At 46.2% G+C, this 14,485-nt stretch overlaps 1 protein-coding gene across 1 annotated transcript in view; it reads right to left on the reverse strand.

Moving 5' to 3' along the window:
* KIF26B (kinesin family member 26B) overlaps positions 1 to 14,485 on the reverse strand; it is a 475,672-nt gene that overhangs the window by 246,096 nt on the left and 215,091 nt on the right. Inside the window, 1 exon segment of the mRNA XM_024754522.1 lies at positions 7,799 to 7,965. Coding sequence (XP_024610290.1) covers positions 7,799 to 7,965 — 167 coding nt within the window.

Raw genomic sequence — 14,485 nt, forward strand, 5'->3', positions numbered from 1 at the left:
AGGCAAAGCTGTACAAATGAGTCCCAGATGTTGTGAGCTGATTGCCAGCACCCCAACTGGCCATCCGTCAAACGAAGGACTTAAGTTGGAAAACGCGCTATCTTACACATTCCCTGCAGCGGGAGATGGGAATGGGGGAGCAAACACTGACCATTTTCTTTAGCAGAGATCACCAATTCAGAATGGCGTGGGCCAAGCCATGAGTACCATTTCTATTATGGTCTGCACACCCCAAAACAGGGGTTTTGGGGTTGCCGGGGTAGGGTATTGGCTGTTAGGGTCATATATTTCAAGTGTTTTAGGATTTTTTTTTTGAACACAAAGGATCATAGTGTAGACATTGAATTATGGCCACTCTTTCCTCAGTGCTTTCTCTGTCTTTCATAAACAATCAAGGGTTTACTTCTTCACGCAGAAAACACCTGAAACTATTTCCTGCGGCCCCTGAAATCTGACAGCACGAAATATACGGTTGGCTCCTTTTGAGTATTTTCCTTTCATATTGCAACTGATGTGTGTTCAAGCGAAACTATATTCATATAGTTACGATTCCTACACATTCACTGCATCAATATACATGAGCAACAGTCCCTTCTTTTCTGAGAAGTCCATGGAGTCTTTTCTAAGAAAAGTAAAGCTATGACTTGCCAGGAATAAGTAAACAGAAATTCAGAGGGTAGGGATTTGGTTTCCACTTCAGGCCTTCAAAGATCGCTGCCCCCGGGGGAGACACGAGCCCAGACAGTGCCTTTGGGCAGCTGAGAAAAAGACGTCCCTTTGGATAGATGGAGCCCAGTGGGAGGCGTCTCAGCTCAACCAGTAGAGTTTTGGACAAATGGCACAATTATGCGTGTCGGCCCTGACCACATGTGTTCCCTACAAGGTTCAACGGCAGCCCCACTTCCATGGGAGCCATGGAAGAGGCGGACAGGGAGGTGGTGTGGGGAAGGTGGACAGTAATGGGAGAAAAAGGGAAAGGGATAGACCCTAAGTCAGAATGAGACCCTAGAAGGAGTAAGGAGAAAAAGGTGCAGACTCGGATGCAAACTAAACAGGAAAAGTACAATAATCATATAAGAGAAATTCCACAGTATGAGCTCCTCAAAGCTCCTAGCGTTTTTGTTTTGTTTTGTAGAGATATCATTCTATTGTAACACACATGGCGCCGGAAATTAACTTCCAATCTGTAAAACTGGAGGCAGAAAGTCTGCCCCATCTCTCCACAGAGAATCAGCAAATTAAGAGTTGGATCTGTGCACCCAGCTCCACGTTCTCCCCCTAGATCACCTGAGACCAACTGTGGTGTGTTTAGGACAGTTCTTCTCTGGTAATAATTGCTGGTGTATTTATAATGGGAAGATGTGAGCATCCCTAAGGGAACTGTACCTGATGGAAGAACAAAAGAACCGTGAACAGTTTCACACTCCATCCTTCTTTGACTTAATAGGCTCCTCTCAAATAACCAACTACTACTGTTATGTGTCAGCATGCCCAGGGACTAAAGAAAGCCTTCGCTGTGCAAGATTATATACGAAAAGCATCTGCTGTGACCGGCGAAAGGCACTATTTGAGTTGGCTGTCAGTGAGAGTGCGGAAATGGCTTTTAAGGAGGACCTTCTCTGTGGCAGTGGGAGCTGTGTGTACAGCAGCACGTGAGCACAGAGCACTCAGGAGCAGGTCCCACAAGAAGGCTGATGAACGGAGGGACCCGTCTGAGGGCAGGGCCTCGGAGCCGGGAGTCGGCCCTCTCAGCTCGGCTTAGCCCCTGATTCTGGACCCGAGCTGGTCTTGGTTTAATGTCACAGCAACCTCTGGCCTCAGAGGCATGCCGGTTAAATCAGTCATAAGAGTCAACAGCATAACAGGGGCTTGGAGATGGCCGTCAGGTGATACAAGCAACGGTCTAATAACAAAGACGGAAGAAACTGCTCAAGAGGTGGAGATAGTCAGAAATATAACAACATCCCTAAGAAAAAAATGAGTTTAGGCAAAAGGCAAAAAGTTAGCAGAAGGAAATGAGGGACAGCTTGCCAAGCGAGAGAGAAAACAAAGCAAGTGGACCGCACAAAATCAATCTCAGGGCAACCCAATATTGAGGTGAACGTCAAAATTTACGCAGAAAATTCCAAACCCGGGAGCTATGTATTTTTAATCAACAACGGAAACTTGTGTAAAGGTCAGAATCTTCAAGGAGAGAGTCAGTAAATTAAAACTAACCCTGTTACTGGAAAAAAAAAGAACAGAGGAAAAAGAGAGGGAGAAGCTCTAACTAATGTGATGGATCCAATGATGAGCAAATGGACAGACAGTAAGGATTTGAAGGCGTTGAGTAATCTGAAGTAATCAAAAGCCATGAAAACAGATTTAAAGGCATTTATTTACATTAAGAAAATAGAGAAATGAAAAAATAATAATGAAAAATGACCTTTATATAATTTTACTTGAAAATTTCATTTGAATTTGGTAAAAAGTTATGGTCTTACAAAGGTTGTGAACTAAATGTAAAAGCTGTAAAGAAATAACATTACAATAAGAAGTGGAGTCTGAAGACAGAACTGAAAACCCACGTGTTCACCAACTCCACAGAGATGGCAGCACCAGTTCTGCCAAACTTGAACTTGCCTTTGCAAAGCTCATGTGATCGCTGGCAATCTTCACTATTTTTCCCATATTTGCTCTGAAAGTAGATTAAAATCCTCCAGAAGCTCATTTTCTCCAATGGATTAAGACAACAACAATACGATTATCAGTAAGGTTATTTGGGAAAGACCATCAATGCGAAGATAGGAGACCATCTGAAAGATTCACTTTATTTACCAGAGCTCCAGGCAATTCTATGCGTAATCCAGGATTTGTTCACAGCTCTTCAAATTCAAATGAGGATTCCACCACCTCAACCTACAAAGCTGAGGATTCACCCAAGAATTTTCATAGGGTTTCACGCACTTCATACTTTAAAGCACAAAGTACATAATTAAGTCAATCTCAACTATAGTCATCATATTGTACATTATATCCTTGGTACTTATTTATCTTACAACTGGAAGTTTGCACCTTTGGACCACCTTCATCCAGTTCTCAAGTTAACACTGCTGTATGGTATGTTTGAAAGCTGTTAAGAGCGTAGATCCGAAGAGTTCTCAGCACAAGGGAAAAAAATTTTTTTTCTTTTCTTTTTTTTTTTTTTTTGGTATCTGTTTCTGTATGAGATCATGGATGCTGGGTAAACCTATTGTGGTAATCATTTCACAATACATGTAAATCAGATCATTATGCTGTATGCCTTAAACTTATACAGTAATATATGTCAGTTATATCTCAATAAAACTGAAAAAACAAGATCATGACAGTTTTTTTAAAAGTAAATCTTTATTCAAAGTGAATAGTCAACAAATGGGAAATCTAATGACACCTGACTTCAACACTTAATATTAACATGGGAATCACACAAAGGAGATTCCCTCATTTGAAAAGTTCAAAGCATGATAAATAACCAACTTGATGATCAGTCATGCCAATCTCTTTTTTTGGTTAAGATTACTATTAATATTTTTTGTATTACTGTTACTATTTCACTATTACTACTTTTTTCCAAAGCGGAACAAAAAAGTGTTTTCCCAAAAGCAGAGTACTGAAATTCTGAAGCAAAGGCAGTCCACCAAAATGCTGATATTTAAAGAAATAAAGAGGAAGGGACTTCGCTGGTGGTCCAGTGGTTAAGACTCCACGCTCCCGATGCAGGGGGCCTGGGTTCGATCCCTGGTCAGGGAACTAGAACCCACATGCCCCAACTAAGACCCGGCACAGCCAAATAAATTAATTAATTAAATAAAGAAATTCTGGCGAAAGATATGTAGAAGAAAAGCAATTTGGGCTTCAACATTTTCTAAAGCAGCACTTCTCAAATTATCTGTGGTGAAGGAATCACTTTTTTGCTTTTATTTCTAATTACATTCAAACTATAAGACCTACTTTTTTATTTTTAGATTCAATAGGCATAAACTTACTCTGTCAACTTGCTACAGAAGTTTCTAAATGCTTCCTCTGAATTTCCACACTTATCACAGACCAGTAAGTGCGTGCTGTCCACAAACCACACTGGGGGTAGCCCTGGTCCAAAGTATTACTGCTTATTCAGAAATGGAATTTTTATTTTATAGCTGTTGAATCTGAAATGCAACAAGATCCACCCAGACCTCTACCCATAGCTCTGAAAAGTAAACACTTTAAAAGAAAGGCCTGTATCACAGAGCAAAGTGGACACCTGCAGCCCTCAACAAATCAGGGTTTTGTCGCTGTTCTGCTTATCTTCTCAAACTGATTGCAGGGCCCACTTACTTCATGGGTTTTATCAGCGATTATGATGGAAAAAGCCTGCTTAGCACAGAGAACATCAACAAGGCTCACAGGTGAGAGGAAATGAGGATGGACTCCCCACCCTGCCACTTCCCAGCTGTGTAGCCTTGGGCTGGTGACTTGATTCAGGACACCTCTTTCTCTATCCATCAAACAGGGGAAATGGCAGGATCTACGTCCCAGGGTTACTCTCAGGATTAAGGGAGATTCTGCATATGAAGAGCTTAGTGCAGTGAGTGATACACACTGAGTGTTCAGTAGATGTCAGCCACGTTGGCCACAAATTTGGCAAATGGCGCTGCTCCTATCTGCAATGAAATGACGCCCAGCACAGCTCTTGAGGGCTGGCCAGCCTGTCCTCACTTGGAGCTATGTAGAGTCCAGAGCCCTGCAGACTCACGGATGAGTTTCAACCACACAGTCAAGCAGCACGAGTTCAAAAGTGGTGAACACAGATCTGAGGGGCTGACCCTGCCCCTAAGTTCCTATGTGGAACGACTCCCCTATCCTTCCACGAAAACCATAACCGCTAATGTGTTTCCAATTTCGGCCCCAGCAACAGATCCAGATTCCACCCTTCTTAAAAGCCACGCCTACCATCACCTCACACAGCTTTGCTTGAGCTGAAACAGAAAGCTCCTCTGACGCGACCTCAGTTTACTGTCTGACAACGTAACGGGGCTGCTTTAGACTTCTCAGGGGGGTCTTTGGGGACCCACAGAGGTGAGGGACGACCCTGGTTCTCTCTTGACAGTGCGGACCTTGAGCAGGTCACCCGACTTTGCTCTCAGTCCCCGTCCTTGACAGGGAGGTTGTCCTTTATGGGAGTATAATTGCTTTGCAATGGTATGTTAGTTTCTGCCGTATAACAAAGTGAATCAGTTATACATATACATATGTTCCCATATCTCCTCCCTCTTGCATCTCCCTCCCTCCCACCCTCCCTATCCCACCCCTCTAGGTGGTCACAAAGCACCACAGGGAAGCCCCAAACCATGTACTTTTAATGCCTTAACCCACTAAGCTCCAGGTGCTGTCAGCATTCACCACAAAGCAATGACAAAGATTTAGGTAGCCCTCTGAATCCTTTCTAGCTCTTTGAAAGCTCATACCACAAGCCCTTGCAATTCTGAATTCAGGGGTTCTTTGTTTATTGCTAATATCATCTGCAGGGCCTCGTCCAACCTACATCCCTGGCCCATTCAGGTGGGTGCACCTTGGTGTTTCCATTCTACCCCTTGGTGTACAAGCAAAACGCTCAGGAAGACTGTCTTTGCCAGTCATTCACCATTCTTTTCCCTGGTGTTTGTTCGCTTGTTTGTAAATCCTCCTCTGACCCACGTGAAAGCTGGCCTCCATACACCATTTGTCCAGCACTCAGGCCTTCCTGGTCTATCCCATCTCGACATCCTCTCCCTGACTCGGATGACACTGTTGGTTTCCCCCCAGCAGGGAACACTATTCTCCCAAAACACTGTCCATCAGGGATCACAGCACCTCTTATTTCTTCCTGCTTCAACTCCTTTTTCTGGGTTTTTTTTATGAGTCAGTCAGTCTGTAAAAATCTCTGGACATTTCACTATTTCAGGAGATCAACCCCCATCTGAGCACTGAATGTTCTCTCCGGCCATGAAGCCAGGTAGTCACCCAATGCAAGCTTGATCTCCCTCGGTGATGGGGACCTCACTGTCTCTTGGGGCAGTTTGAATTGTGAGCAAGTTCTCCTTTGTTCCGAGCTGGGAGATCTCTCTCTTTCCTCATGAGGTTTTATTCAGCCTTTGCCCACATACTCGGGTTTTCTATACAACCATCCAAATCCCTCTTTTACATGATGGCCCAAGAGACAGCTGAGGGCTCTCTTCTCCAGACTAAGCCTGCCAGGACTTGGCCTCCTAGTTCCTCACCACTTTAGTCACCCTCCTGTAGACATGCTCTAATAGCCTACCTATGTCCCGGGATCTTCTGTGCTTGTGGCATTCCCTCATATTCTGTTCCATCTGTTTATTCTCTCCTTGAGTGGCATGGACATGACCTCTCAGTAAGCTTTCTCAGTGGTCCCAGACAACACAGAAACTCACGAACACACAGAGCTAACACGGTGGCCTCTGTCGTCAGGTGGCCACTACATACATATTTCCTGTTACTTCCCATACATTCAAGTTGGCCCAGTCGTTCGCAGGACGATAAACATGGCACCAAGCTACAACCAGAACCTCAAAGCCAGTCTTCCGACAAGCCCCGTGTGCTGCCTTTATTGTGTCTTAATCCAGGATGTCAGCCTCTGTTCCTCCTCTAACTTGTTCCTTTCCTAATCAGAGCCCCTTCCTCAGATTTGTGCTTTGGATGTTACCATTGCTAAGGATAACAGGAAAAGCCAAACAACGTTCCCTCTTACTGACACGCTCGTTAAGTCCATAGTGAATTACCATTTGTACAGCACATCCTTTATAGTTTATAATCATCTTATGTTAATCTTCAGGGCAACCCTGAGGAACAGGTATTACCCTCATTTTATAGATGAGGACCCTGAGGCAGAGCTGGAACTCAAACCCAAGGGGTCTTCTGATTTCACATCTCACTCTGTTTAGTCTATACCCTGCTTACTCAGAAGCTCACGAATCTTAGGTACAGAAAAAGTTTTCTAAGGTTAAGTTCCAAGTATCAAGTAAAGAATGAGTCACAGAGGAAAACCCAGAGGAATCTATTTCTGGCTTTGCTATAAACTGCCTCACAGTTTAACTTTCCTGGTCCTCAGTTTCCTTATTCATAAAATAAGGAGATCAAATTAGACAATCCCTGAAGCGCCTTCCTGCTCAGCTGTCCTATGTCTCCTGCCCTGTCTCTGCCGTGTTGCTAAAATTAGGCAGAAAACATTGTTGAAATACCTTTCTTTTTTGTTTCTCAGGGTTTTTTTTTTTAAGTTTCTGAAATTAGCTGGATAGTTGACAACTATCCAGCTAGTCTGTCAAGGAGGAAGAAAATTGCCATCTATTTAATAGCTAAATTTTAAGCAGTTCATTTTCTGTAGTGAGAAGAGATATCTGGAAACACCAGCCATGGGGCTGCACCCACAAAATTCCTCCTCCTGTGGAGACCATCTTTAGAGCCACGTATTCCCAGAACAGAGGTTCTCAAGCCAGGCGATGTTTGGCAACATCTGGAGACATTTTGGGTTGTCACAACCGGGGAAGGTGCCACAGGAATCTGGCGAGTAGAGGCCAAGGATGCTGCTAAACATCCTATACTCACAGGACAGTCCCCCTAAACAGACAGTTATCTGGCCCCAGATGTCAACGGGCTGAGGTTGAGAAACCCTGTCTTAAAGGGTGAAGTCAAAGAACAGCCCCAAACTCTGCCCAGTGTTTTAGCTAAACTGGTCCACGTGAGAGGCCAACCGGGTGGGCTCACCTGAAAGAACCGAGGGTCTGGACACCTCTCTTACCTGGCGAAGAAGGACGCGGCCACCGAGGTGCCCGCGGAGGTCTCGCTGGCCACGCAGGAGGCTTGCGAGGCCGGGACGCTGCAGGCCGAAGGCTTGTCTGCATTGTAGCGATTCAGCGCCGCCTCTGTCAGGCCCTCCCGGCCAGGCTCTGTCATCAGCTGGGAGATCTGGCAAGGAACACGGAGATCGAGCTCATTACCTGTGGCTCACGGCATTTCCTGACTACCACCGGTAGCGCCTCTGTTTTGGGGTCGGGGCCAGAGCACGGGGCAGGGGGCGGTGAGGCTGGGAGGGAACACATCCCACGTGCATTCAGTGACACGCGACATGGCCTCCTCTAAGGCCATTTTCCTGCATGTTAGCTAGAATACCTCCTCGTTTGCATTAAATATAACGGAATACAATTATGCCCCGACACTGTAAGTTTCAATTACTTCTGTGTCCCCCCTCCATTTGGAGGGGAAAGCAGAAGCCATTAACCACGCTATGTGCAGCCCAAGACCAGACCAGTAGGTCTTTCTTACTAGGAAGGCCCTGAAGGCTCTCCAATAGACGAGAGGGGCAAAGACATCATTTTTTCAAGGGAGAAGTGAACCTGCTAACGAACATAAGAAATTAAACAAAACACTACTTGTGCATTGTTGTTGTTTGCTGTAGGCAGTCAGCAAAGAGATGACTTAGAGAAGCTCATAAAAATAGATACAGCCCACCGTGAATTACCAATGGTTTTTTTTTTTTTTTTTCTTGGAAGGTTTAGACCATTTCAACAGACTTAATTTTCCTACTGGTTCATTAAGATAAATGGCTTCCATTTTATTGGCAATAATTACCTTTATAGCCCAAATTCTAGTGAATGGGGGCTGGGCTTATTTTGCCTAAATGCACATAATATACTATGAAGAACCACACTTCTGGGCAAAGTAAGATACTGGTATAGAAATATACTTTCGGAAAGTGCTAATCCCATGACAAATGTCATAATTATGCAGGCACGTCCTAAGTGTGCTATTTTGAAAGCCTGTTACTTTAAAACTTCAGTCTACTTGCAAAAAGGAAAAACTGTCAGTTTTTTTTTTAAAAAAAGGAAACTTTAGTTTGGGGGAAAAAAAAAAAAAAGGGCTCCAGCCGGTTCAAACCTCTTAAATGCTGAGTGGACAATGTTTCTAATTGCCTAGAAAATACAAGTGCGATAAGGCAAAGATCAGAACAGTTTCCACTCTGTGCTGAGCAGCCCAGAAGGCCAGTGAAAGAGTCCCGTTTGTTAACCTTTGAACATCAAACATTTGTACTTTTCATTATTGGAAGAATAGCAATCACTCTTGAGCCCCACGGACTTGAAACTTTGCTCTGCTTAAATTCACGCTCTGACTTGGAAAGCCTTGGCATTATCCAGCTGTAATTCTGCCAATACACACTTTCTTATTCTCATTCATTCAATGCATTGTAAGGAAACTCAACCCACATCAGAGAAACGGGAGAGGAAACGGCAAAAGCAGCCAGTGGCCTGGAGGACGTTCCCTGCACTGGCAGGGGCTGCTTCCCAGACAGAGAGCCTGTGTCACCTCTCTTTGGGCTTCCTCTGCAGCCCGTGGGGTGTGGGCTCCCCTCAACCAGCTACCACTCTCCCGGAGGAGTGAGGCATGCTGGAGGGGACGGCTGAAACAACCGGGGACCTGGCCGTGGGCACGCACACTGTTGTCACCACCATAAATGGCATTTATGAAGCACCGGTGGTACAGGATGCCATCCTGGACAGTGTCCCAAAACAAACCTCACCATGAATTCCCTCCATCCCACAGCTCTCCACACCAGAATGGGGTCTCAGGAGTGACGTGGGGCCGACCCTCCTTGATCATCCTCGTGACAAAACTAACACCTACCCCAACCCTGTGTTCCCTAGGCGACCCCCTCCTTGGAAGCAGACCACCTACGCAGCAGCATTCACTCTTCCCCTGGTTCCGAATCTTATTTCAGGGCAGTGGCCTTTCCTACCAGCGGGCGGCCTCCCCACACTTCAAAAGCAAGTCTCTCTAAGAGGGGCCTGCTTTTTTGCTGCTAGCTATAATGAAGGCTCTGTTCTGTAAGAATCTGCCCGAAGACTTGGCTTCTCCAAAGGGCATGGGGATGAGCTCCCCGAGAACCCCAAGCCCCTTTCCAGTCACGCAGCGGCCCCTACCCTTGGTTCCCAGGCCAGGTGGGCAGCACGTGAGATGTGCTAAGATGTGTGTGAGATGGGGCTAAGGGGTGTGCTGTCGTGGTCGGTTCCCCCCAGGGCCCTCACTGCAGTCCTGCAGAAGCTGGATTCTAAGAGACCGAGGGGCAGAAACCTGGGGCTGCTTCCCCAGGGGAAAACAGCTAGGGAGCAGGGGCCAAGGCTGAACCCGGGTTTGTTGGATTCTGTGACATTTTCGCTCTGCCCTCCCCTCCCCCAGTCCAACCCTCATTCCTGCTTTAACTGTCCCCTCAAGGCGGCTCTAGGGGCCCCCTCCCCGCAGTCCACTGTAAGAGAAAACGCCCAAGCAGCAGGAGTTCCCGGAAACCTTAGCTTCCCTGCACAGTCTGCGGTCAAGAGCCTTCTTTGTAGAGGACTATGGCTCACCTCTGCCTTTCAGACTTTTCTGACTTAACTTTTTCTCTCACGATACTGTGAAAGCTACGAGACTCTTTGTGGGAAAATTCAAACACCTCGATCTCTTCGTCTAACACATCTGAAAAGCGTAAAGTTCTGGGGGAAAGGATTCGTTATCTTGATTACGTGTGTATGTCATAGTCTAGGAGGAGCAGCTGAAAACTTGCCAGGGGGTCCCAATCACTAACTTTAGGGGGACTAGATTTTCACCACAGGATTTCATTTGCTTTAGTTCCGATTAAAACCTGCTGTTTCCTCTCCATCTCTGTTACACCGGATGGTTTCACTAAAGCAACAAGTAGTATCTGTGACTTTCAAAACACCACATCACATCCCAAGGGTAGTGGTCACTGAAACACGGGATGGCAGTAAAGGAACCAGGCACAGGGAGCGGTGGGGGGAGAGGGGCGCCTGTGTGTTTGCACATGTGTGTGCTTGTCAGTGTGGGGTCTTCAGTGCGCATGGGAGTCCCCACTACCGTTCGTGTGCACAGGGAGCTGCTTCTCACAGACCTCACAGATAAAGCCGCTCACTCCGTTGTCATCCTAGGCAAGATTCATGTCTTTCAACCACATTTACATTTTTGCGCCGATACCTCAATATAAGGAGCCATATACTTGTTCACAAAGAGATCTCGAATCTTAAATTCAGTTATGATCTCGACCACAGAATCAAGACAAAAGATGTTTGGCTGTTATCAACCAAGGTTGCTTTCACACGGCAAATCGCAATCTATAAGCCATTGACCTTTAACTTCTCCACTGATGGGAAGGACTCTGAGAGCTTCCAGAGTGTGACAACTTGGGGGCTCATCTTAAATGGCATTATTGACCCAGAAAGCCACCTCCCTTGGACTCTGCCGCGGCAGCAGGGAACACCAACAGTATCCATTTCCTGTGCAGAGACTTCTAAGGACAGCAGATGCATCCCACTCAGTCTTTATATTTAATGGCATTATGACCCCACATCCCAGAAAATAACATATAAAGCATTTTCTGTTAGGCAATTGGTATCTCACTGTTTTGGGATATCTCCTTTATTGTTATTACTACTTACACTGTTACTTAATATTTTTATATGTTTTGCAAACAGTGGTGCTCAGTAAATATTTTTGATGTGTGTGAGCACAGCCTAACTCACGGTTATCCTGAAGAAGACTGGACACAACTAACGTCAACCCTTGGTATTGTCTATGCTGTCAGTGGTTGCACTCTTAGGGAATGAGGACAGCAGAATACAATTTCAAAAAGCCTAAACGAGGTAAGCAAATCTGCAAAGGACAAGATCAACAAATGCATCCCCAAACCAAAGATAAACGGTTACAGCTGATCATGCAGGCCCTGCATTTCAGTCACAGGGTAACAGAAAGCTGGTGGCGGTACACAGAACAGCATCTTCCTCTAATAATCACACTGCAGTGAGATAGGCCCCCATTAACTTATTTGGGTTTTGCTCCTATCAGAGAGTAGGGGGGAGAGAAAATTTTCCATCCTTTTCTGTATATGAGTCTTCGCTTGCACTGCAGGAATATGTGTCAATCCCCACTTGAGTCACTTCTAGGGCTGGCTCTAACAGCATCTGGCCCCTCCCCCCCTTCCCTGAAGGATCCCCCTGGGGAGCAGCTGCCCTTTGTGACCCAGGGACGGAGCAGCACAGAGGATTCTTGGAACAGCCATGGGCGCGTGTCTCTTACCTCTGTACCCCTCCTTCTGGGGACCAAAATGCTTCATTTTATGAGATATGTTCATTCGATCCTGGCAGGCAAAGAAACAAGAGGTATGCCCCACTCAGGAGGGAAGCACTGCGACGTCTCTGAAGCCAGAACGATCTCCTCTTCTGCAGTGTCTGTGCTGGCCTCAGCCCTCCCTAAGGGGTTCCACTGCACTCTTTTCGTGTCGGTGCTTTCTGCCCCTGAGCGATTGGGCAAACTTGATCGCATTTCAACTTTCATCTCACCCTGCCTGTCTGTTCTCCACCTGGAAACCAGACCTACCCAGAACTGAAGTGATGCATTGCAAAGGTGGCTCCCGTGCCGTGCGCAGTGGTAGTAAGCACCTTTCCTAAGCGGGATTTGTAAAAGGGCCAGAGCTCACATGGCAACAGTGTCTGCTTAGAATTCTCAGCAGACATTGCAGCAAGTTAACTACTGCTGGCTCTTTTTGCCTGAAGAAAAGCTACTGAAAGCTAGAACAATAAAATGTGTTTTCCACTAATCTCATCTAAAGATATTCTAACAAAAACAGAACAAAACAAACAAAAAACCAGAAGGACAAAGATTGTATGATTCCATTTATATGAGGCACCTGGAGTAGTTACATTCATAGAGACAGAAGGTAGAATGGTGGTTGCCAGAGGCCTAGGGAGGAAGACATGGGGAGTTACTGTTTAACGGGTACCTAGTTTCAGTTTGGGAAGATGGGAAAGTTCTGGAGATGGATGGCGGTGATGATTGCACCCCACATGAATATACTTAATGCTACAGAACTAATGGTAAATTAAAAATGGTTAAAATGGTAAATTTTATATCATACATTTTACCACAATTAAAAAAAAAACAACTTAGAATAAAGAGCACCAGGGGACTGCTGACTAAAGGGACAGCCCAGGGCTTCCCTGGTGGCGCAGTGGTTGAGAGTCCGCCTCCCGATGCGGGGGACACGGGTTCGTGCCCCGGTCCGGGAAGATCCCACATGCCGCGGAGCGGCTGGGCCCATGAGCCATGGCCGCTGAGCCTGCGCGTCTGGAGCCTGTGCTCCGCAACGGGAGAGGACACTGCAGTGAGAGGCCCGCGTACCACAAAAAATTTAAATAAATAAAGGGACAGCCCAAGATCTGCTCACTGAAAGGACTAAGAAAAAGCACTTGGACAGAAACCAAAGCTGTAAGGACAGTACTCCTCTAATTTTAAAATACAGCCCCATAATCATGATAATAACTCCAGGTCAAACTCAATTATCTGGTTGTATCTGAAAGTTCAGAGCTCCTAATGCAATACCTGGCACATAACAGGTGCTCTAAATTTTTCTAGAATTGCTTGAATAAGTAGCTCAAGGTTTAGAAATTGTTCTGGCGCACAGGCCACTGTCCTGGAACAAAGCAGAGGTGGTGAGACTTGACCTCCATGTGAAACTCACCTAAGGGACAAAAGATTCTCTGTTCAGAACATCAAAGGGGAAATTTTTAGGTTATGTATATTTTACCACAATAAAAAAAAAGGGAACAAAACAGAAACGCCACAACACCAGAGTTGATCCCCTTCAGCTTGTCCCAGGTGGCCTGCACCTGCTCTGTCATTTTAGAGGGAGTCATGAGGACTCTGGGTGTCGAGGCCGAGTCAGAGAAGGGGGCCGAGTCCTCCAGGGACTATGACAGTGAGTTTGCAGGGGGGTCTCAGGGACAGGACCCCACCAGCCTATGCCCGAAGCCTGCAGGAGATGGGGTGAGCCAGAGCCGTCAACGAGGGAGCAAGGGGAAGGCGGGGAGACCAGGAAAGCTGGGAGGGGCTGGAGAAAGCCTCCACCGGAACTGGGCTCTTGGATTAAACCTCATTTGATTTCTGTACCAAGTCAAACGCCGTCCTTCCTCAGCTTCCCTCATTCCTGCCATGTCCCACCCAAACAGTCAGTTAACATTTTTTCCATAACTAGTGTTCTGGAACTGGGTTGGTTCGGATCCTCTCCCATGCCACTGTGACTTTTAGGCATTTAAATGCTCCGGTTAACCCTCCAGCCCTTGGCATGCTGTCCCTGGAGGACAGGCAATGCCACCTAACTTGAACCTGGTCCCTGGCCTGGCCTAGTCCTTGTGACTCACATGGGGCACAGATCACCTTTGAGACCCTGCAGCTACCTTGAGTCACACAGATATAGTCCTCCTGTGCTGTCCAGCTACCCCCTCCCCACAGCCAGCACCAAGGGGCCATGATGGGATTCTTACGTCCCACGGCTGGGTGTTTGATTACCCTTATTATCTTAACTTGCTTTGGCTATAAATTTTATTAGCGGCCATAAAATTATCCATCCACAGCTTTGACTCAGTGACCTCTTGCCACAGAGAAT

The sequence above is a fragment of the Neophocaena asiaeorientalis genome, unplaced genomic scaffold, assembly GCF_003031525.2.
Source record: "Neophocaena asiaeorientalis asiaeorientalis breed wild unplaced genomic scaffold, Neophocaena_asiaeorientalis_V1.1 scaffold524, whole genome shotgun sequence".
Taxonomy (NCBI): domain Eukaryota; kingdom Metazoa; phylum Chordata; class Mammalia; order Artiodactyla; family Phocoenidae; genus Neophocaena; species Neophocaena asiaeorientalis.